The sequence below is a fragment of the Sciurus vulgaris genome, assembly GCF_902686455.1.
Source record: "Sciurus vulgaris genome assembly, chromosome: 9".
NCBI classification, from domain to species: Eukaryota; Metazoa; Chordata; class Mammalia; order Rodentia; family Sciuridae; genus Sciurus; species Sciurus vulgaris.
In genome coordinates this window covers 114,498,900-114,523,657 of record NC_136469.1, presented here as the reverse complement: position 1 = coordinate 114,523,657, position 24,758 = coordinate 114,498,900, and the positions used below count along the sequence as shown (strand labels likewise).

General features: G+C 40.4%; 2 protein-coding genes across 2 annotated transcripts in view; one reads left to right on the top strand and one right to left on the bottom strand.

Annotated features, from left to right (window-relative positions):
• FAM114A1 (family with sequence similarity 114 member A1) overlaps nucleotides 1–17,733 on the top strand; it is a 66,435-nt gene extending 48,702 nt beyond the window's left edge. Inside the window, exons 9-14 of the mRNA XM_079152858.1 lie at nucleotides 2,011–2,102; nucleotides 4,610–4,771; nucleotides 5,972–6,111; nucleotides 11,000–11,072; nucleotides 15,360–15,413; nucleotides 17,252–17,733. Of these exons, the coding sequence (XP_079008984.1) occupies nucleotides 2,011–2,102; nucleotides 4,610–4,771; nucleotides 5,972–6,111; nucleotides 11,000–11,072; nucleotides 15,360–15,413; nucleotides 17,252–17,353 (623 nt within the window). The 3' untranslated portion in view covers nucleotides 17,354–17,733. The remainder of the gene's footprint in view (nucleotides 1–2,010; nucleotides 2,103–4,609; nucleotides 4,772–5,971; nucleotides 6,112–10,999; nucleotides 11,073–15,359; nucleotides 15,414–17,251) is intronic.
• The window catches only part of TMEM156 (transmembrane protein 156), a 131,438-nt gene that overhangs the window by 14,646 nt on the left and 92,034 nt on the right, over nucleotides 1–24,758 (bottom strand). The window lies entirely within an intron of this gene.

The following is a 24,758-nucleotide window of genomic DNA, read 5'->3' as shown; positions in this document are numbered from 1 at the left end:
CCTGTCCAGCAGAGAGAATCTCAGCTTTTGATGGAATCAAATCTCCCCCTCCGCCATCTCTCTCCCCTTCCTCTCTCCCTCCCTCCCAGTTTCCCAGCCTGCCCTCTGTGTGCCTAATACATTCCTGCAAGGTGTGCTCAGGTATCACCTCCTCCAGGACGCCTTCCTAACCCCTCCCGGCCCCCAGACCTGGATGAAGTGCTGTGAAATCACCCTCTGTCAGAGCGCTTACCTCTTTGGGTTAAAAATGTCTCACATTTTGCTCCTTATAGCTTCATCATGGCAGAGTCCCTTTCTCTACCCCCTCAACCCCACCCCGTGCACATACCTCCTTTCTGTGCTGCATTACACTAGCCCCTGTGCTGTCCCCAGAACTCGCCAGGCATACTCCCCGCTGGACTTGGCTCTAACTGCGCAGCTGCTGGAAGGCTCCTCCTGACATCGTTAGGCTCATCTCTCTCCCCAGGTCATTACTCCAATGTCACCTTGTCAGCCTCCCTCTGTTTTAATCTGTTCTTAGTGCTCTAATGAAATGCCATAGACTGTGTAGCCTACGAACAACAGGAACTCATTTCTCATGGTTTGGGAAACTAGGAAGTCCAAGATACAGGATCTACCCAAGATACAGGGGTCTACCGAGGACCCAGTTTCTGGTCCATAGACAGCGCCCTCTAGCGGCGTCCTCACATGGTGGAAGAGGCTAGCCTGACCCTGGGGTCTCTTTCATGGAGGGCACTAATCTCGTTGATGAGTGTTCCATGCTGATGGCCTGATCACCTCCCCAGAGCCCTACCTCAGTACCATCACTTCGGTGATTAGGTGTCAACACAAATGTTCAGACCATAGCACCTCCCATTTAAATTCCAAGCCCCAGCTACACCCATGCCTCTCCTTTGGTTTATACTTCTTCATAAAACGTAGCACTTGACATATATATGTTTTGCTTATGTTTTGTTTATTTACCTGTCCCTCATGAGACAATATGAATTATAAGTAATAAAAAATGAGCTAAGCCAAAGGTTTTGAACAAAGACCCACAAGCTGTCCTCGCTAGCTTCGTGAGCTGCTGACTAACCATTTGTCTATAAAACTAAAAATAGCACATTCAGACAGGTGCTGGGTAGAGTATCTGTCACAGGGCTGAGTTCTCCCTGAAGGTACTGCCTTCACCCACTGGCCCTAGTGGAGAGGCTTCTCCTCAGTGGGTTTTCAGAGCATGCAGTCAGGCCAGATTCATGAGGCTATCTTTCCCCCCAAATAAGGAGTAAACCCATTATGCAATGAATTCATTCACACCTACCAGAAATGTTAACATTAAAAATGGCATTGCCTCATAGATACAAATGAGATTGTAGCTTATAAAGCTTTCTACTTCCCACCCATTAATTCTTTATGATATATGATATATTAATGTATTATATATTGTACAATTCATTAATAAATTATTGATTCAATAAATATTCATATTAGCACCTACTATGTTCCAGACACAGTGTTAGATGCTGTGGGTTTAGGAGTGAGCCAAACAAATCCTGGCTCTGTTCTTTGATAGTTTCCAGTCTGAAGGAAAGACAGATTTTTTTTTTTAATATTTTGTTTTAATTGTAGGTAGACATAATACCTTTATTTTTATGTGGTGCTGAGGATCAGAGTTGTCCCAGGTCTCTCAGGCCTGAAAGAGGTCAGTCATTTGTTCACTCAGTCATTCTTTCAGCAAATAGCTATTGGTCGCTTATAATCATGAACAAGACAGACAAGGTCCCTCCCTGCCCCTGTGTCTCCGGGCCAGCCCCGGGATGTCCCAGTGCACCACCAGCAGCAAGGCCTCTGCAGCTGCCTCGCTGCTGCTGCCAAAGGACCCCATCCGGGTCTACAGCAGCCAGAGGGCACAGTGCCACAGCCTCCGCTTGGTCTACCCGGACTGCAGGCTGGAAAGTCAGGGGAGCTGCCACGTTCTGAAGGAAGAAAAATAAATCACGCTTCTTAACTTCTGTCACATTCTATTTCTAGGCTTAGAAGAAAAGGGAGAAGAATTTGCTAGCATGCTTACAGAGCTTCTCTTTGAATTACATGTCGCTGCCACTCCTGACAAACTCAATAAGGTCAGAACCTTCTGATTCTGAGTTTGGGGTTTAGAAAGGGGTGTGGGGTAGGTCTCAGTTGTAAAACTCTAGACATCCACATGAAATGGAAAAGCCCCAAACCCCACAGGGCACAGTGGAGGAAAGGGAGTTTGAGGTCTGTAATTAAGAACTGGGGAGACAATGTAATGAGGGGCAATGATAGAGAACATTCCAGATTATTAGGAGACTGTATTGTAGTTGCAGTTTTATTAGTAATCACCTTGTAACCTTGAACAAGTCATTGACCCTCTTCTGGTGAAATAGAATGTTCTATCAGAGCGGTGTTTATCTTTAGGATATAGAAGGGATGAGGGGAACAGAATCACCAAGGGACTTTTTCAAATTCCACTCCCCCCGCACCCAGCCTCTTAAAGAGACTTTCTAGAATTAGGCAGACCACAGGTCTCCTCCCACTGCTGGTACTGGGACCCGGCCAGCTTGAATCTGAGGTCACTCCCACTCTCCTGCCTGCATCAGGAATAAGACAAAAATGATATACAAAGGGAAAATGAATTCAATTGCATTTTGGCCAGAACTGGGAAAACAGCTAATCTGCTTTCCCCATCTTGCACAAATGTTCCAGTTCATAGGCAGGATCACCCTTGCATGGGGAGAAAAAAAAAAAAAACAAGAAAAATGCTTATGAAAACACAGCAGAGGGATCAGTTGGAATCTGGTTCTCCTGATGTGGGGGCGAGGCAATTCAGCTTCCACTCTCAGCCGGAGATGATTACCTTTAGGTAGTTGGGATGGAGAAAGTAGCTTAAAGAACAGGTTTCCAGGACAGTGGCTAGATGAGAGAAAAACAATTGGAGGCTTCTTTGACAGTTCCTAATTTTAAAGGGACCCACTGCATTGCAACCTCACATCTAAGAACCGTCCAACTCGAACAGTCTGGGTTCCTCTGATAATACTTTGCACGTAGTTCAAGGTTTTGCCATAGAATTTCTTAAGAGGACACTGATCATTAATTACTAAAAGCTATGTGATATTCACTCTCTCTCGTTCTTTCTTTTTCCTTAGCCAGCACTGGTTTACAGAGGCACTCATTTATTGAGGTGGGCGAGGAAAGGGCAGAACGAGGTAGTGAGGTGGTGGTGAGATAAGTTATTTCTTGATCTCAGATCAGGGTCACTGCTTCTGGCAGGTCAGTGACTCGAACACAGTGGGAAATTGCCTCATCCATCTCCCTGTAGCACCACCGCTGCTTGGAGGGGACCAGTGGTGGCTGCAAGGTTGCTCTGGTTTATTTACATAACGGGGTCAGCTTTAATCCCTGAAAGGACACAGCAAGGACAGTTGTGTTGGCTAACTTGCCATTCAACACTGTTGGACATGTTACATTTTGGCATGCAAGCTTGAAAATCAGTCATTTTAGCATAAGCTGAGAAACAACCGTCACTTAAGCGAACAGCTTCAACAAGGATAAAATCTGGGTAAGTCTGTCCTGCCTAAGTTCAGGAAATAACAGGGGAGATGATGTGATGATATCTGCACCTTCAATTTAGCCATGATTTTTATAGCCACAGATGGCTTAAACCATGCGCGTATGAAATTAAACTGGCCACAGACAAGTGCCAGGTCTTTCCAGCAGCTCCCCTTCTCCCCTTGGAGGTGGAAGACCTGCCACAAATCAAGAGGGGCAGAGCTATCTTTCATCTTCCCAGCATGACACATTATTAGGTTCATGAAACATTAAGAGCTTCATGAAACATATCAGATCAGGAAATTTGCTTTAGCCCTGTCTCTGGTTACATTTCCAACCTATAGATGAAAAAGTGCTGATATTCTTTTATAGTTGGTCATGAAAAGTGAAGAAAGTCTATAGATTTGTCAGTGTAACTGTCATTTTCATTCTTATCTGAACTTCATTTTAAAATGCTGGGTAGATACAATCAAAGTGCATTATATGCCTGTATGAAAATGTCACATGGAAACCTGTTATTTTGTACCTTAAATATGTGTTAATAGTCAGGTGTGGTGGCACATGCCTTTAATCCCAGAGACTCAGGAGGCTGAGGCAAAAGGATAGCAAGTTCAAGGCCAGCCTCAGCAACCTAGCAAGGCCCTAAGCAACTTAGGGAGACCCTGTCTTTAAATGAATGAATGAATGAATGAATACATACATACATACATACATACATACATAAAAGGCTGGGGATATGGCTCAGTAGTGAAGTACCCCTGGATTCAATTCTCAGCACCAAAAAACAAAATGCTAATAATTACAATTTCTACAGAATCCTTATGTCTTGCAATATTCTCTCCATACTTTGAATTCTGTCCCTTTTTCAAAAAAAAAATTTATACTTTTACCAACATCAGTAGTATCTTTTAAATAGTTTAAGGACTGGCCCCATCATTTTTAAAACATCCAGAGTTTCCCCTTGAGGTTTAGAGCAACTTGATTAGAAACTTGGGGTCAGAATGGCTTAGTTTTCACTGTCACACACTAAATGTTATTATTTGGTTGGGGGGCATCGCAGGCCATGAAGAAAGCTCACGACTGGGTGGAAAAGGACAGAACCATGGTGTCAGTGGATGTGGCCAAAGAGTCGGAGGAGGGAACTAAGAAGGAAGAAAAAGAAGAGAAAGCTGAAGATCCTCAAAAAGACAAAAAGGAAGAAAAAAGAACTAAGACTGTAGAGGTAAATTTATTCTAGATTGTCCACCAGCAGTAGAGGTAAATTTATTCTAGATTGTCCACCAGCAGGGCAAGAGTGCTGTGTTAATTGTATTAGCAGCCTTTTGTGTGTGTGTTTTGGGTATTTTTGTTTTTTCTGTTTTTCAGGGCTTTTTTTTTTTTTTTTTTAGCGGGGGGCGGTTCCTGGGGATTGAACCCAGGGACTCTCTCCCACTAAGCTGCACCCCCAGCCCTTTTTTTTGTTTTATTTAGAGACAGGGTCTCACTAAGTTGGTGAGGCTGGCCTAGAACTCGCAAGATTCTTCTGTCTCAGCTACCCACACAGCTGGGATTATAGGCGTTTGCCACTGCGCCTGTTTTAGCAGCCTAATTTTAAGTGAGGAGGGGCCATTGCCTTATCATTTGTACCTTGTCCAACATTAGAGAAATATGACTAAGAATGTAATAAACACCAGAAATTCTCTATGCCAAGACAATTTGTAGCTTAACAGAGATTTTGTAGCTTTTCTCCATAGCTTTGCAATTATAATTTAAAGGGGAAAAGACCTTTACGAACATAATTGATTTATCTTTAGAGTAAATTTCCATCTTATGCAAATTTGTTACTATAAAATGGCTCCATAACTAATGAGGTAACTGAAGCTGGTTTTCAGAAACTTTCATTGCCATAGCCTTTGTTCTATTACTTAATAAATTTATATGTGCATAATACTTGGCCTGCTTGTGTTCAAAAAGGAGTTTGCAATAACTGCACCTTATGTTGAATTTTAATTTTAAAGAAAGTAGCTTTTTAAACTAGAACTCTCTAAGGAAGAACAGCAACTGAGGTCTGTCCACCAGCCTCCCTGCCACACACCTTCTTAGCACCTGTGTGCTGTGTCCCTATTGCTAGAGACACAATTATGAGTAGGCTTGCCACATCCCTGGGGACCTGACAGCATTTCCATTTTATAGTCACATTTCAATTAGAAAAGTTTTAAGTGTATGATTTTTTCATGTTTTTTGGTGTTTTGTTAATTAAGAATTCTTATTTAGGGACTAGAAGTATAGCTCAATGGCAGAGCCTATGCTTAGCATGTCCAAGGCTCTGGGTTCAATTCCCAGGACCAAAAACTAATAATCATTGTCATTAAGTTTTACTGTCACAGGCCTTTTTAAAAAGCATCTGCTCAGTAGATAATTTCCTTGCATTTTCTCATTCCAGGAAGTGTACATGCTGTCCATTGAAAGCCTGGCAGAAGTCACTGCGCGCTGTATTGAACAGCTTCACAAAGTTGCAGAATTAATTCTTCATGGACAAGAAGAGGAGAAACCAGCCCAGGACCAAGCAAAAGTGTTGATAAAGTGAATGGCCATTTTAATTCTTATTTTTTCAATTTTGCATACATATATGTGCCACTCAGGTACACACACCCACATATACATACACCCTAAACAACGAAAGGTTTGGGTTTCATCTCAGCTAATTCCCTTGTTCTACGGTCATCTTAAGAGATGAAGATGCCCTTAAGAAATGTGTTAGCAAGAAGATGAACAGTCTAGAAATTATGGATGAAGGGTTTTAAGGGAAGACACATCACATCATTCAGAGCTGTGAAAGTGTTTATTTTAGTGGATCAAAGTCTTAGAAGTACAAACCTTTGGGGAAATTATATTTCAACATACCACACAAATAGAGGAAGGACACTCTAATGTGACTTCTCAGCTAGTTTCACAAAAATAGACAGACACAACTCCACCATTCCCAGGGACTCAGACCAGCTCTGCATGTTCTGAGCTCTGGTAATGATGGGCACTAATGTAACAAGCCAGTTCACTGTGGAGTGTGTGTGTGTAGTTCTAATTTCTGTTCCTCAATAAATAATAACTATGGAGAAAAGATAGCCTCTTCAACAAATGGTGCTGGGAAAACTGGAAAACCATATGCAACAGAATGAAATTAAACCCCTATCTCTCACCCTGCACAAAAATCAACTCAAAATGGATCAAGGACCTTGGAATCAGACCAGAGACCCTGCATCTTCTAGAAGAAAAAGTAGGTCCAAACCTTCAACTTGTTGGCTTAGGATCAGACTTCCTTAACAGGACTCCCATAGCACAAGAAATAAAAGCAAGAATCAATAACTGGGATAGATTCAAACTAAAAAGCTTTCTCTCAGCAAAGGAAACTATCAGCAATGTGAAGAGAGAGCCTACAGAGTGGGAGAATATCTTTGCCACTCATACTTCAGATAGAGCGCTAATTTCCAGAATCTATAAAGAACTCAAAAAACTCTACACCAAGAATACAATAATCCAATCAACAAATGGGCTAAGGATATGAACAGACACTTCACAGAAGAAGATGTACAAGCAATCAACAGATATATGAAAAAATATTCAATATCTCTATTAATAAGAGAAATGCAAATCAAAACTACCCTAAGATTCCATCTCACCCCAATTAGAATGGCGATTATCAAGAACACAAGCAACAATAGGTGTTGGCGAGGATGTGGGGAAAAAGGTACACTCATACATTGCTGGTGGGGTTGCAAATTAGTGCAGCCACTCTGGAAAGCAGTATGGAGATTCCTCAGAAAGCTTGGAATGGAACCAGCATTTGACCCAGCTATCCCACTCCTCAGCCTATACCCAAATGACTTAAAATCAGCATACTACAGAGATACAGCCACATCAATGTTCATAGCTGCTCAATTCACCATAGCCAGATTGTGGAGCCAACCTAGATGCCCTTCAGTTGATAAATGGATAAAGAAACTGTGGCATATATATACAATGGAATATTACTCTGCCGTGAAGAATGATAAATTATGGCATTTGCAGGCAAATGGATGAAATTGGAGAATATCATGCTGAGTGAGATAAGCCAATCTCAAAAAACTAAAGGACGAATGATCTCGCTGATAAGCAGATGAGGACATATAATTGGGGGTAGGAGGGGTTAACGTTAGGGTTAGGGTTAGGTTTAGGGTTAGGGATAAGGAGGGTGGTAAGAATGGAGGAAAGAAGAACTGTATAGAGGGAAAAGAGGGGTGGGAGGGGTGGGAGGAAGGGAAAAAAATAATGAATCAAACAACATTGCCCTATGTAAATGTATGATTTTTAACTAAAAAATTTTTATTTAAAGACATAATAATAAGTAAAATTTCTAAAGAATGATGAATCACAAATTGTACATGCCAAGGTCAAGTTACTATCTGTGAATTATCATAAAATAATCATATCTACAATTAATTATCTTTAAACCTCATTTTTAAAAACTACTTGATAATATAAACAGTACAAAATTCAAAAGCCTAAAGGACTCTAATTGTATAAGATATTAGTATTATAGAAAGGTGGGTAAAGGATACATAGGAACTCTACCATTTTTGCACCTTCTTGTCAGTCTGTAACTATTTCAAAATAACAATATAAAATAAACAAAAAACTATAAAAGGAAAAAAAATAAAATAAAATTAACATGAGGCTTTAGATATTTTCCCCCTGAATTTAAATATAAGAGACAAACATATATTGCATTATCCTATCTTAGATGTAGGTTTAAATATAAAACATAAAAAATAAATAAATAATAAATTAGCAATGATAATTACTAATAATAATAAATTAGTTTATCTGGTAAAATTAAAAATATGTATATATGTAAATATAGCTACATATACATGTTATCTATAGAGAAAGAGAGATAGATACATACATATAACATACACATGAACTCGGGTGTGGAGTGTTCATGAAAATAGTTGATATGGAGATGAAAAATAAATCACTGTGATGCACTTGACTATTATGATACAGAAAATTGGCACATGTCCACATACCTTCTCACCATCTCATTATTATTAAGGCATGGGGAAGAAATAGGAGCCTCCTGAAAAGATATGGGGACACACATACATACCTGTCCCAGTACGCTCATTCCCTTTGCCAGCTAACTAATCTTTGCTTACAGCTTACTGCATTTGACAATGTAAGTTAGGAAGTAAGTTTCAGTCGGAGAAACTTCCAAAAAGTCACTATTAGTGTCATTGTCCTGTTGCCATTTTTTCTCACTTGTAAAGATTTGTCATGTAGTCTAGACTTTCATATCTAATCAAGGATGTGATAAGAACCACATTTTCCCCTGTAATATTCCTAGAAAGATCATACGTACTACAACATACAGAAGGAAGAGGAAAGGATTAAAACAGGAAAAGCTTAAACTGTCAATGACATTAACTAGGTACTATCTTATTTTTGTAGTACTGATTTGAAAGAGGAGGGCTGAAGCTCACGAGCCACTGCGTGTTGATAGCAGGACCTTGCTTTTAGCTCCTTTCTGATGCGCAGCCATGATTATCCCAACCCTACTAAGCCCCTCATTTTTCTATATGATGAGTGCTTCTTATACCCACCTGCCCCAAAACATAGAATACTTGGGGCTATCTGCTGGCCTTACTCTTGATACTCTTTGCAGATAAGTTTTGAATGGATGGACAGCTGGGTAGATGGGTGGATGGGTGGATGGACGGATGGATGGATGGATAGATGGATGGATGGATATAGCTCATCAAACCTGAATGCATAGGTTAGATAGGGCTCCTATTTGTCAGAAACATCTCTCTACTGACTTCACTAGGTCTTATAACATATGAGATTCCTAACTTGGGGTTATGTTTTTTCCAGTAGGCATTTAATCACTAGTCATAAAAGTCATACACACTAATTGTTAGAAGAAAATTAGACAGAACTCGTATTGTTAGGTAATTAGGTTGTTCCAGTTTTGTCATCATCCATAACATCAGGATAAACATTGTCTGGGTTAAATATTTCTGTCTGTCTTGCTCCATTTTCTTGGGGTAAAGTCCTAGAAGTGGAATGGCAAAAGGAATTTGGATATATGTCTTAAAAACATATTCCCTAGAATCTTTATTTGGAGGCATCTGGTAAAAACACAATCAAAATATAAAGAGACCCCAGAGTTTGAATTTCCCCTCTCTACTTCTTACTACCAACATGCCCTAGACAGGTCACTTACCCTTCATAACTGTCAGTTTCTCATCTGTAGAAAATGGGAGTAATAGTATAACCCATAAGGGTACTATGAGGGTTAAATATGATTAAGAATATAAGTACTTAACATTGTGCCTCAGTGAATACTCACTTATTACTTTAAAGTGACCAAAAAGCTGGAGAAAAAGTCACCTGGCAAGAGTGTATACCCCTATAGATGTGGGGCTCACACTTGGTATTTTCCTACATACAGTTTTGATTCTAAAAAGAGGTCAAATGAATTAGATAATTATTCTTTAATTAAGCATGGAGAGAAAACTGGAATTTGATTAAACTGTGATTGTAAATCATGGAATATCGTTGAGGAAAACTCAGTTGCCCTTTTTTTCCATTACTTTTTTAAAATTTGAAATCATGCCAACTGTGTGATTTCCTGCATGATTTATTGCATTAGAAAACAATCACCTTAAGATATATAGAACCCACCCCACATGTCAACTATTTCACAAATCAAATGGCACACTTATAAATACCTCAGAGGTCAAGGAAGAAAGCACAAGAAAAGTAAACAAGAAGAGCTTTGAACTAAGTAATCATGAAAGAGTACTCAGATGAACATTTATAATTTAAAGTACATATACCAGAAAGAAGCTAGATTAATAGTAAAATTATTTTCAAATTATGTAGTAGAAAGGAAGAATAAGAGTAGGAGCAGAAATGTATGAAATAGAGAAGAAATAATACAGCTAAAACCTGATAAAAATCAAGTAAGTCTAATCAAGAAAAAAGCAAAAACACAGAAATTAATATCAATGGAAAGGGAACTACAGGTGCTAAAACTATATTAAGGTAATATTACTATCGTATGCCAACATATGTGATAACTTACATAACATGGTCTTTATTAGAGAGGGATCGTGTGTATTGCTGTGAAGAAAGTGTATTCAGTCATCCAATGGGTGAAATAGTCTATTTCTGTTAAATCTAAATATCAATTGTATTTTTACTTCTTAGCTTCTTTATTTAGTTTTTGCTTGGAAGATCTCTCCAGTGGTGGCAGAGGCATGTTAAGTTACCCAGTATTATTGTTCAACTGCCTATTTCTATTAAGCAACTTCAAACTTGTGTGGCTATCTTTTTAGATGTAACAATCATTCATATCAATAATTGTCATGGACAATTAAACTATTTTTACTTTATGGAAAACCCCCAAACCTCTTTTTTCTTATTTCAGGTTAACTACAGCAATGTGCAATGAAGTGGCTTCCTTATCAAAGAAGTTTACGAATTTTTTAACCACTGTTGGGGGTGAGATCATTGTATTGATTGTTTTTTCAAAAACTTTACCTTTTTAAGGGAAGTTGTCTGCAAAAGAGTGGGATATGCCTTTCTGTTGTTGTTTTTCTTTCTAGATGTGCATGACAGTAGAGTATATTTTGACACATTTACATATACATAGAATAAGTATAACTTGTTCCAGTTAGGATCCCATCTTGTGGTTGTGCATGGGGTGGAGTTTCACTGGTTGTGTATTCATACATGAACATGAGAAAGTTACTTATGATTCATTCTTACTGTCTTTCCTACTCCATCCTCCCTCTATTCCCTTCATTCCCCTTATCTAATCCATTGAACTTCTATTCTTTCCCTCCCTTGTGTGTTTGTATCCACATATCAGAGAGAACCTTCAGCCTTTGGTTTTTTGGGACTGGCTTGTTTCACTTAGCATGATATTCTCCAGTACCATCCATTAACCAGCAAATGTCATAATTCCATTGTTCTTTGTGGCTGAGTGACATTCCATTGTGTGCAGTACCTCTTTGGAGGCTCCATGAACAGAAGCCATGCCTTGATGTTTGCTAAAATCAGGCTAAGAGCACCTTCTCTAACATCAGGCATTGTAGCGCCCTTCTCCTGCTAGGTTCTAGTCCCATGTCAGCTGTCTAAGGTATCTGAGATATTGGGTGAGTTTTCAGAACTCAGTGGACCTCATTTTCTTAATTTGTTAATAAATAAATAGTGGCAGTGGCAGGGGGTATAGCTCAGTGTTAGAGCACTTACCCAGCATGCCCAAGGTCCTGGGTTCAATCCCCAGCATGGTGAAATAAATAAAGTGTTGAACAAAACATCCATTACTTAATATCTGTGATATATATATAACTCAGGAATCTCTATTAAAATAATTAATCTTGGGTTTTCTCATTCACTGTGCCCTGTCTATTTTATAAGCTACGTACAGTCTAGTTTATGAGTATTGCCACACTTGGCTTTAACCACAAAAACTTTAACAGCAGAGTTTAATTCCTGTTTTAGTTATGGTATTTTTTGGTTGCAAGCATATTAATTTTCCAGGACTACTGTAACAAAGTGCCACAAACTGGGTAGCATAAACAACTGAAATTTATTCTCACAGATCTGGAGGCTGGAAGTCTAAAACCTGCATGTCAGCACTTCCATCTATCTCCCTCTGAAGTCTGTAGAAGTCTATCTTTCTCAGCTTCTTCTAGCTTCTAGTAGCCCAAAGCTTTCCTTGGTTTGAGACTAAAAAAACTCCAGTATTTCTTTCTTCATGTGACCATTTTCTCCCTGTGTGTCTTCACATTGTCTTGCTCCATGCATGTCTGTGTCCAAATTTTCCTCTTCTTGTAAGGACACCATTCATTGGATTAGGGTATGATTGATACGACCTCAACAACCCTTTCATAGTCTGAGGTCCTGTTGGGTTAGAACATCAATTTATATTTCTTTTTTGGGAGGGCACATTTCAACCCATAACACAAAACAAATTCTGAATGTTTTAGATAAAAAGGGGCTTTATGAAAGGCAGTGGAAGACCATGAGCAGCTGGGGGACCCAGCACCAGAGCTCAAACACACACTCTGAAAGTGCTGCTATTAATGTGCCTCAACAGCAGCAGTTCCCAGTCCCTATGTCTCTCCATTCAGATGCCTCTTTCCTGGGTGAAAAGGTTTCCAAAGTTGATCAGCATGGGTCAAAGGTCCACCTTGCTATCACTCAGCAGCAGTGACTGGGGATAGGATTATATCATGAAGACCCACCTGGCTGCTGGAGTGTACCTCTTTCCCTTCAGGGGAAGAACTCAAGAGCAGTTCTTGGAAGAAGCCAAAAATAATTGTGGACACCATACTTCTATAGCTGACTCAGTTCATAAGGGGTGAGCTACACACTACCTGTTCATTCTGCTGTCAAGGAACCTGGTTTGCCTCTCCTCTTTTCCAAATAGCAACTTTTACATTTGTCTAATTTTAGACCGTCAGCAATAGCGCTTCACCGTATACAAGCAGTGATGGGGGAGATGGAAATTCGTGGATAAAATGCATTAGTGTCCTCAGTGTCATCTAATTTACCTGTTGCCCACGGACTTTGATGGAAATGCTACATTTACAGAGAATGTGAGGGCTTAATCAGAATGGGATTGACTTGGCAATTCAGGTTCCCAGGATGCCACTGTTCCCAACCTTGCTCCTTCACACAGTTGACTAGATGAGGAAACCAAGATCCAGAGGGGTGACCCAGAGATCACCCAGGCCTCTCCATTGATTTCTCAATTCCCAATCAGCTGCCCATCAGATACACCAGTCAGGGAGCCAATTGTTTGGTATTCTGTGATTATCTAGGGATGAGGGTGTATGTGAGTGTATGTGTGTGTGTGTGCATGTGTGTGTTATATATTCTATCTGATTTATATTAATTTATATACATTAGTAATTTTCATGTTATTGTTTTTCTTCCTTTTCATATTATATTCCAGCATAGTGTTTCTCAAACCTTAATGGGCACACGAATCACCTGGAGACCTTGTTAAAATGCACATTCTGATTCAATACACCTGGGATGAACACTGAGTGGCTTCATTGCTAATAAGCTCTCAGATAATTAGAATGTTCCTGACCCATGGTCCACATTTCATGTAGCTCTAGCAGATGTATGTGTACTTGAACTTGTATAAGTATGCATATGTACATATGTGTACCAATGTTTGCATGCATAAAACCAAGACCTCACACATTATCATTTTGGAGAAAGAAAAACCTGAATCTGAAATATAGTTTACTGAAAGGCCATCTCACCACAATAATGCCCCTAATCTTGTGCTTTGATGAATCATTTGCATCAAGTCATTATTCTCTATCTAAAACAGCCATTATTCATAACTTGAAGTTAATGAGTGTATATTGCTCTCCAGACTCCATTTAAATTGCTTGCACATCTCATTGATTCTGAAAACCAATGTCATTTTATTGCCCTCATTTTGATTATATTTTAGAGGTTTATTGATAATCAAATAAACATGAAAGCAAATACCATAATAGATCCTCTGGTTACTTACTAAAATGACTAGGTTTTTAAAGAGTTTTTTCCTAAGATTCCATTATGGTCTTCTCTGTAAGGCATTACTTTACCCTCAGTAATGTCAATGAAAGTGGTCTGCTCTGGGAAGAGGTATTTAATTTATATGCTTTTGTTTGGCATAAACTCTTACAGTTACAGTAAGGGAAACCAACATATTAAGATTGTTCTCTCTCTCTTCAGTCCCTTTAATAATTTATCATCTAAAAGCAGGTTGAACATTAGATAGTGGAGACTATTGATTGACAGAAAAATCGCATAACTAAGGTAAGGATGTTTAGCACCCACTCTTACTTTTTGAGCACCTGCTTTTAACTAGGCTTTGCAACGTATGCTTATTCAAACTCAGATATGCAGACCTGTTCGCAAATTATATTTAAGGATGCCATAATTTTGCTGCTCTTCTGGAAGATGCACTATAGCTAAGTACTCATGTTTGCATCTAAAAGAAGAAAAATGGAGAAAAAGAGACTAAACTAAGGGTGGGAATAGGAAATAAAGGACTTTATTCTGCTGTAATATTTGAGGGTGCCCAGAAAAAAAAAAAAATAGGACAAAAAGTAAGCTACATAGATATCTTTTTTAAAACCATTTTATTAACATGGTTGTGGTTTCATATCTGTGAATATATTTCTAAATCTAGATCAAAAAGAATTTTTTTCACTTTTTTTTCTAGATTCATACCATTTGTTTAATCATACATGTACATAGGATAATGATGTCTGCCTCTTTCCACCATTTTTCATACCCCCCCCCATTTCCCTCTAGCTACATAGATATCTGAATGCAATATTTTTACAATAAAAAGTACAAAAAAGCCATGGTGAACAAATTATCAAAATTTTAAATATAGTACCTAACCATGTTCTTGTTCAATTCACCTCACCCTATTCCCAGAACTGCTATAAATAGTTAAAAAGGTCTGAGTTTACATTTCTAGCTATGTGACCTTACACTAGTTATTCAATCTTCCTGATTTCTCAGTTTGTAATTGGGATTATTAAAGTAACTACCTACCTCCTAGGAGTTAATTGAGAAATTAAATATCATAATTAAAGGAGATGGTATAGGGGAGGCACCAAATACGAAGCCTGGTCTACAGCAAGCATTCCACACCTCCCCTTCCTAAGAGATGCTTCATCAGAGCCAGTGTCTTACATTTTACATGGCAAATCTTGCAATCAGAGCTCTAATCTATCGATTTCATACTTTTGATCTCACAGAGCAAGAAGAAGGCTGAGGTTCTTAACCCCATGATCAATAGCGTGTTGTTAGAGGTAAGTAGCCACAGGAGAGAAGATGCTTCTGATCAAAGCCAAGGTTGAAGCTACATTTTTTCCTTCTTTGTCTTTCTTCCAGGCACCAATTTTTATTGCAATTCAAAATCTTATCAACTGTCTTTTTTGAGTACATTTGTGTAGCTCGACCAGCTGTAAATCCTCTGGTGAAGCAACAATACCTAATTTCAAGAATTCCTGATTATAAAAGAAATGCTAAGCTTGCATGTTATTTCTATCACTGTTTCCTCTGGCAGAGGCAGATTTCTGCTGTCAAGTTTGACACTAGATTTAACACTATGATTATTGACTGCAATGAGGGATCCTTGCTCAGTGGTGATTTTTGTAAAAATAGGTCCTTCCCTCCATTCATACTAACCTTTGCTTTAGCTGGGCCTAAGCTCCAGGCTGGCAAAAAAGGAGAAGTAGATTGTTTCCCCTCTGCGCCTTCAGTGACCAGGCCACTGAAGGCGCAGACTTCACTGTTCACTCACAGCCTACTGCTCACCAGGGGCTGTACTGATACAGAGCTGCCCCAACACTGCTGTGACTTTGCCAAAAACAGTGATGTATGAAGAAAAGAGGCTCAGGAAGCCTTCTCCTTCTTGGAGTGTGAGCTCTGTGCTCTTCCTATGGATGGTGGAGAAAATTTTTCCATCAGGGGCCAGAATGTAAGAAACTAGCACATCTCTGGCCACAGGGCACCCACCTGAAGCTATAAGTTGTTCACAGCCAAGGCTGAACACCAGCAAGGCACATTCAGTAGTGTTTTCCTGTCTGAAGTTGGTGTCAATAGCAAAATTTGGATATTATAAAACTTCAGAAGGGCTACTTAAATATATATAGTAGCATTTTGAAGATTTGTATCTTACTCGTAAGGAAAACTGCCAAGGCCAAAAATAACAAAGGAGGGGGGTGCTGAGTGCTACTGTTTAGGACACAGCCACACAGTGGAATAAAGTCAACCCGAAGGGACAGGAGCTATAAGGACAGGTCCAGCAGGCAGACACAGCTAAGAACCAGCACTGGCAACGAGAGGCAGAATATGGGAGAAGAAAATCTCTCCCTGGATGCCCACAGAGTATTTGATTAATTTACTTCATCATCATTCATCACAAATGTGAGGTCAGATGTTTACTTATCCCCCCAGTATGGAAGTTTTCATATGCTTTAGTTACACTAAACTTTATTTATTTACTATTTATTTATTTGTTTAGTGGGGCTGGGATCAAACCCTGGGCCTCACACATACTATGCAAACACTAGCACTGAGCTGTACCCCAGCCCTACCCTAAACTGTAAATGGCCTCTCCATTAATTCTGTTTAGTAGCATGCCACAGAGCATAAATGGTAGTAGCAGATATCCAAACCAAGCAGAATGCATCAACATGCATGGGCAGATGACATTGTTTGAGGATTTGCCACGAATAATTCCGCAGTAATATTTTCCAGTCAGCTTTATGCAGACCATTTGGTTTATCCAGCTATAGGTCAGAACATGACCTCTTCACACTGGGCCTCATGAAGTTTCAGAGCAGTAGGTTGACCTGGGAAAGTGGTAGACAAGACTGGACATATCAGGTTACTGATAGGCCCACACATGTGCTTTAAAAGCAATTCATCTCATTTTGAGCGAATTCTTCTAGTTAGTGTAGATAACAAAGAGCTAGAGATACTCCATCTAAAAGAATGTGTTTCCATTTGCCGTAAGCACCAACATTATAAACATCTCATAATGTTCTCCTCAAATGGAAAGGAATGTCATCAAACTGGGAGGACTGTCAAGGTCAAGACTGAGCGCGAGAGTAACCCTCCGGCTGTGTTCTGTCCCTCTCAGGGCTGCAACAGCACGACCTACATTCAGGACGCCTTCCAGCTGCTGCTGCCTGTCCTGCAGGTGTCGCACATCCAGGCCAGTTGCCAGACTCCCGCCAGTTAAAGGAAAGACCAGGTCACAAGGCTTCGTCAAATGCTATGTCAGGGAAGTTTTCAACACAACCCACCCAAGACACCCATTTGAGGACACAAAGCAATTTTGCACAGACAGTACTGAGAATGCAAGTTTAAAGAGAGTTGTCATTTATCTTAATGTATAGGGTCGTTTTTACAAATAATTATGTTTTTTTGTGTTAATTTAAAGTTACACAGCTCATACTGAAATTTTCCTTTATGAAATTCATTCACAAGTATTCATTCATAACCATTTTCCTAGTCAAGCATGCTATATTTAGAAATTCAGAAGCAGACCACAGCTTTCTTTTAATGTTTCAAATTTCTACCTTTAAATGTCACATTCTTATAAATATTACTTTAAATCAATTTTAATACTGAACTTTTCTTATTTCATAAATGTTATGGGCAAAAATAATACTACTTACAGATTTTATCCAGTATGAAGAAAAGATACGTAAGTATCTCTTTATAGGCATTTCCTCATGCAACAAGCATTTGTTGAGCACATACTGTGTGCTCAGAATAAAAGAACATGAACTCACCCCCATAGAGACAAACATTCAGAAAGAGGGTTTATAATAATTCTTAAAATACTTAAAAACACTAGAAATTTGTCTAATCCTTAAGACATTTGAAGAACAAGGTAAATTTATACTGTTTTCAATGTTCTGCCAGTTTGTAATATTTTCCTACCTTCCTTAAACTTATTTTTATCCACAACTTTATATATGGGGTGAAAATATGTATGAAAAGAGTATTAAAGAATAGTTTGTTTGTTTGTTGTGTGTGTGGTGTGTGTGTGTGTGTGTGTGTTCATGAAGAGAGAGAGAGAGAGAGAGAGAGAGATACTGGGCATTGAACGCAGGGGTACTTTACCACTGAGCCTCTGCCCTAGCCCTTTTTATTTTTAATTTAAGACCAAATTAAAGTTGCCAGACTGGCCTCAAACTTGTGGTCCTCCTGCCTCAACCTCCCAAGCAGCTGGGATTACAGGTGAACACCACCACACCTGGCAAGAGCACTATAAAATTGATTTCATGTGATCATAAGCCCCTGATGGCATAATTGCAAAGCTTGCACGTATTCAAATAGAAAACTTAAAGGGGTTTTAACACAGTAGAATCCCAGGACTGCATTTTAAAAATCTACTATACCGATCACACTCACTAGTGGCAAAGGACAGAGAAAGCCCATGCATGGGCTGATTGCTCTCTTGATCCCTGGGAGGCTTCACTGAAGACCTTGCAGCCAGGAGGAGCATCAACAATGGGCACTTCTGACCTCACATGCAGTGCAGGTGGGGATTCTGCGTGAGCTCCTATTTCAGAACTCCACTGACACCCCTACCAGCAGCCCAAGAGAAGGTCTTGCCCAGGGGCACTCTCCAAGGCAAATGAAGCTTGTGGCTTTGCAAGGCTAAAAATTCCTTATTCACATTACTCTTATTCCCCAGATGGTCATCTGCCTTTGTTCCCAACAGATCACATAGAGATATTTTAACGTCATCCTACTTTTCATTAGCATTTCATTTGTCTGACTCCTGTGTTTCATTGGTATACTCCTGAAACGGCCAAATAGAAAACATGAGAACAGTTTACTTGCAATCTGGAAAAATAAAATTCTCTGAGAAATCAACTAAAGAATTTTTTCTCCTTTTCTGATTGCCTGAAATGTTTCTGTGATTAAGTCTAGAGGTGATTAACCAATGAAAATGTTACATTCACTTCTTCATAAATTTCAGAATTTTCACATGTACAACAGAAAATAATTTTCATTTACAAATTTTCACAACAGGTTCTTTATAGCATCAGACGGATTTAGACATTAACTGGAAATATAAAGAGAAACAATATTCCAAAAGGAACTGGAGTCCCAGACTTAGACTTAAGGCTAATTACACCGCTTAGTGCACAATAAATTTTAAAATGGAGTAGAAATCTTTAAGTGAAAAGCAAGATTATATTAATATTATTATTGACATTGCATTTATGGTTTAATGTTATGTCAGAGTTGCCAAGTCAAGACAGGTGCTGAGGTCCACGGTCTATGAATTACATTAAGAGAAAATAATCACTTAACATATATTTGCCCTCCAGGATTCTCTCTTTCAATGCTAGTTTTCACCACCACTTTTAAATAATTGCTTTTTGCTTTGCTTTAAAAGTTGGCAAAGCACAAGATCCAGATGTGGGCAAATGTCAGTCAGTTCCTGAATGAATGATTTAGCAGGCTTACCTTGGAAGTTTTGTATTCCTTCAATAATCCTTCACATAAATTGAGTTCATTGCACTCTATGCAATTACCCTCCGCAAGCATGCCAGATTTTTTTCTTACAAGTGCAAAATAAGTTCTAGTCTAAATAATGAATGTAGTCCTGTGCGTTTGCCTTATTAATAAAAAACATCCAAAGCATATTTCAAATTCGAAGTAAAATGCATTAAAAAAAAAATTGCTTTGGAGTATTAATATGTATAGATCTAAAGGACAAAATTGAGTCCCAAATCTTAAGGCCTGGGCCTAAAGTTAAATATTCCATCTCCCTGTTAGACCAAGGTGACACAAAAAAATCAAACAGGTGCTTGGAAGTGGGTGGGTGGGCAAGGCAAAAAAACTACTTCTGCCAAAATGGCGTGCTTAGAACATGGCTAGCCAGTGCACCTAGGGGGTTGGCAGTCCGCCTGCTTAAGACTTAACTTTTCACAGTGCTGCCCTTCACTCCGATTGGAGGAGCTTGGGCTTACCATCTATGTGATTGGTTAATTTTAAAATGGGGGGCAGGCAAAGGGATGGGTTATAATTATAATGGCTGCAATTGGATCTAATGAAGGCTGGATACTCCAAACATGGACCACTCGAGGGTTTTCTCACGTCTCTGAGCCCAGAAGTCTCTGTTTCCTGTGGGTCTGCACCGGGTGGCACAGGAAGCTCATAGTTAAATGAGTAGTGTGACTGCGAGGCTGTGGCAGGAGTGCGCAGGGACGTGTCAACAGCCTCAGTTACACCCCACGAGGGAACCAGTAACGGTACTTCGGGCACCTCAGCTGCAAGCTCATATGAATGGGCAGCACCAACAGAGGGTGGAAGGGCTGGAGGAACGTGCCGAATCCAGGGTACAGGCCGGAAGGCAGGAGTGGGAGCGTTTCCCTGTGCTTTGTAGGAATCATCAGCCTGAGGGGCTGGTATAAGTGGAAAGTCACATTCTCCACGGTTGGCCATGCTGCGCTTACGATAGAAATGAAGGCAGGCAGATCCCAGTCATAGTCATCCCAGAGGTGTGATTATAACATTTCGGGGCAGCAATTTACAAACCAAAATAAGCACTGCATCGCTTCTTTCTTAAAAAGAAAGAAATTAAATATGGAGTTTGTGTGTGTGCATGCACTGAACAGATGGGGTTGATCATAATACATAACTTCAAAGGGTGTTTAATTTTATAAAAGCAATTATTTTCCAGGTCAAGCTAGTTTTTATATAATGTTAAAAATGACCTTTGATCTTCCCCTCAAGCATGCTCAACATACCAATGTCCGGATCCAGGTTTCAACTTGGTTTCTTAAATTACTGTGTTTGCAAAGGCACATCAGAAGAGATCATACTGAAAATCCATCTTAGAACTGCTATTTTGCTCTGCTTTTGTAGTTGATTAGAATTCATAATGCTATAGGAATGGATTCAAACCAGCCAGCCATTCTTCACATAAAAGAAAACAAATGATGTGGTTAGTCATGTGTTCTATTTTTCTAGATGGCTCAGCCCTTAGGCAGGGCTATGTATGTTCACCCATACTAAATGGTTCACTAGAATATCAGCTATTAAACAGATTCAAGGAAAGACACCAATCTCTTCATTTTTTTTCCTTAGACCCTAAAAATGAGCTAGTCTACCCTTTAAGCCTTCTACCTTTAGCAATGATTGAATTATTACAACCCCAATAGTGGTATTTCGGCTATTTCTGATGTGTAGGATCATCATCAACTGGGACTAGAAGCTGATTTCGGAGGGTTAGAATTTTGTGTTGGGATTTAAACTAAATTTACCTTCATCTAGATCAGAGAAGGTTTTTCTCTGCATGAGCTGCCAGCCAAAAGCAATAGGATTATGTCCGCCTGTGGTCACTGCCACTCACCTGACAGGCCTGCTTCTTCTATTAGTCTCAGAAGAATTCTGTGCTGCAAAAGAAAAATAGTGTATTTCTTAAATGCCTTCACTCAGGACAGAAATTTGGGGAGATGGAGATGATCTATCTCCCTGGCCTGGGTTTCACCACTAGGCTCCTCAGATGCTATTTGGAAGAAAAAGTCAGTGTAGAAGCCAAGGCCAGATGGGTGAACCCTCGGCAAAAAGCAAAACTAAGCTTTTGCCTTTGATTCCCTGCCATTTTTATCCTTTTCTCTCTCAGGTTTTTTTTTTTTTAACTGTCTGTACCTGGCTTCCAGGATCAGCTTTTATAATCTTCTCCTCTTTCCCTATCTCTTGTTCTCCTTCTCTTTGTCTACATTTGTACTCTCCCTTCCTCATTTACACTCCCCCCCAAAAATATACCCATTTTAATCATAAAAATGTATACATACTTCATCTATCCTGGATCCTGTGCCATGTGTTTTTTCTCATTGTTTAATCTTCATAATTACCCTGTTTAGATACAATCACAATCTCCACCACCAATGAGAACGCTGAGACCCCCAAAGTTACGTAGCTGGTCCGGAGTTCCAACTAGTACAACGGAGCCACCATCAAAAGCAGATCAGTTTGACCTGACTAGCTAGCATTTTGAACTGTTGTACAGAGTATCCCAACAGAGGAGAAATGTTACATGTTATTTTTGGAGACATCTGAACACTAGATTTATATGTTTAGCTCTCTCGAAGCTGTGAGCTAGATTTGTAGCTGAAAGCTTTGGTTGTCAGCTTTGGTTGTTTCCATGCAACTGAGAGCAACTAGGACTAAAGAGACACAGAAGGAAGCCCCGTGAGGTGATTTGTCCCCTGGGTGGTTCTCGCCACAGGCTTCTTTATCATTTCACAGACGTTTACATCAAGCAGCTTCTTGGTCAGGGCAGCTCAGCATCCTGTCTCACAGGTGCCTTTGATAGCACTAAAATGACTCCATTTCCTCCTCCCCCTTTCCCTTCTCTGGTGCCAGGGAAGCCCATTTGCAAATCAACACCATTCCTGAAAATCCTGAACCTCTACCTGCTTCCCGGAGCTCGGGGATTTTTAATGCTTTTCCTGCCTTGAAGATTACAGATCTGTCCAACAGCCTTTGAAGCTGAATCTCTAATACCAAATTCTACCAAATGCTGATAAACGTTTTTAAAGAAGTACTGAATAACGCCATCTCATCCCTGATCTTGGTACTGCCCCCTACTGAGCTGGGAGGGGGGGTGGCAGTGATGGTGGTGGTGGTGGTGATGGTTTTAGAGGAGACCACAGAGCTGAAGCAACCACAGGGTCCAAAGCAACCAGTTCCTGAGGAACTGCAGGAAGGATTTCAAATGAGCGGCTCAGCAACAGGCAGGAGTTATTAGAGAAAGTGAGATCAGGACGCACAGGATAGGCCCCGGCAGACTGTCTCCGGAGAGAATGGTGTAACTCTTAGAGCCTGAGTTCTTAAGGGATTTGGGTCCCTTTGTTCTTTGAGCCTGTTTCTCACACCTTCTTCAGCGGCTTATTACTACCCTTTCTATACCCTCAGCAAATTTCTTTGTGAGGGTCGTGATGACCCTGTTATAAGGAGAGGGTGTGACATGGTCTCAGTGATGACCTGGTCACAAGGGGAGGGTCACAGTGACCTGGTAGTAAGAGATAAGGTGTGTGTGTGTGTGTGTGTTGTTTTGTTTTGTTTTTGGTTTTGCCGTACTGGGCATGGAACCCAGGGCCTCACACATGCTAGGGAAGCACTCCACCCGGCACACCCCCAGCCTCACAGAGGAGGCCTTGAAACAATTGTTCCCTTAAGGGATGATCATTCACTGTGGCTGTGGGAGGTTTATATATCAGTTCCCATTTTCCTAATGCCTGTCTGCTTTGATGAAGTTCTCTGTCATTCCCACCCTGTGACTTATGGATTCTCTTTGATGTATTTCTGCTGTCCTCCCTGTAAGTTTCTGCCTTCATTGTCCTCCCAGCCCCACCTGTTCCCTGCCATTTGTAGGGACCAAGAGTTTGCAATAATGCAGAGTCTTTGTTGATATACTGTCATCTCTTTTTATCTATTTCCAGTTTACTCTGTGATTTTTTTCTTAAATACTTGCTAAGTTATTGGTGTATATTTACAAAATTAATGCACATTTAAAAGGACGAGCTACCCAAAGCACTTGTGTTCTATTTTAGTGCCAATTCCTGCCAAATACATTCAATCTCCCCTGTGTATATCTAGTATCATGTCACTATTGGTTTACATAGAATCTCCATGTTCACAAATCACTTCCACATTCATTGTAGAATGGGGTCTAAAGAGGAGAGGGGCAGTTTTTATTATCCTCAGGTTACATAGAAGGAAATGGAAAGTGGTGAAGTATTCTGTGGTTCCAGTCCGCACAGACACTACCTATAGGAGCTGGGGCGGAACCCACACGTTGTGAGCCCTGCAGCACTGCCTTATGCACAATGAGAAGGACCAGGCAGCTTGGAGATGGCACCTGTCCTTGCTGCCCAGGTGTGAGTCCGATACCTGTCCAGCAGAGAGAATCTCAGCTTTTGATGGAATCAAATCTCCCCTCCGCCATCTCTCTCCCCTCTCTCCCTCCCTCCCAGCTTTCCCAGCCTGCCCTCTGTGGCCTAATACATTCCTGCAAGGTGTGCTCAGGTATCACCTCCTCCAGGACGCCTTCCTAACCCCTCCCGGCCCCCAGACCTGGATGAAGTGCTGTGAAATCACCCTCTGTCAGAGCGCTTACCTCTTGGGTTAAAAATGTCTCACATTTTGCTCCTTATAGCTTCATCATGGCAGAGTCCCTTTCTCTACCCCCTCAACCCCACCCCGTGCACATACCTCCTTTCTGTGCTGCATTACACTAGCCCCTGTGCTGTCCCCAGAACTCGCCAGGCATACTCCCCGCTGGACTTGGCTCTAACTGCGCAGCTGCTGGAAGGCTCCTCCTGACATCGTTAGGCTCATCTCTCTCCCCAGGTCATTACTCCAATGTCACCTTGTCAGCCTCCCTCTGTTTTAATCTGTTCTTAGTGCTCTAATGAAATGCCATAGACTGTGTAGCCTACGAACAACAGGAACTCATTTCTCATGGTTTGGGAAACTAGGAAGTCCAAGATACAGGATCTACCCAAGATACAGGGGTCTACCGAGGACCCAGTTTCTGGTCCATAGACAGCGCCCTCTAGCGGCGTCCTCACATGGTGGAAGAGGCTAGCCTGACCCTGGGGTCTCTTTCA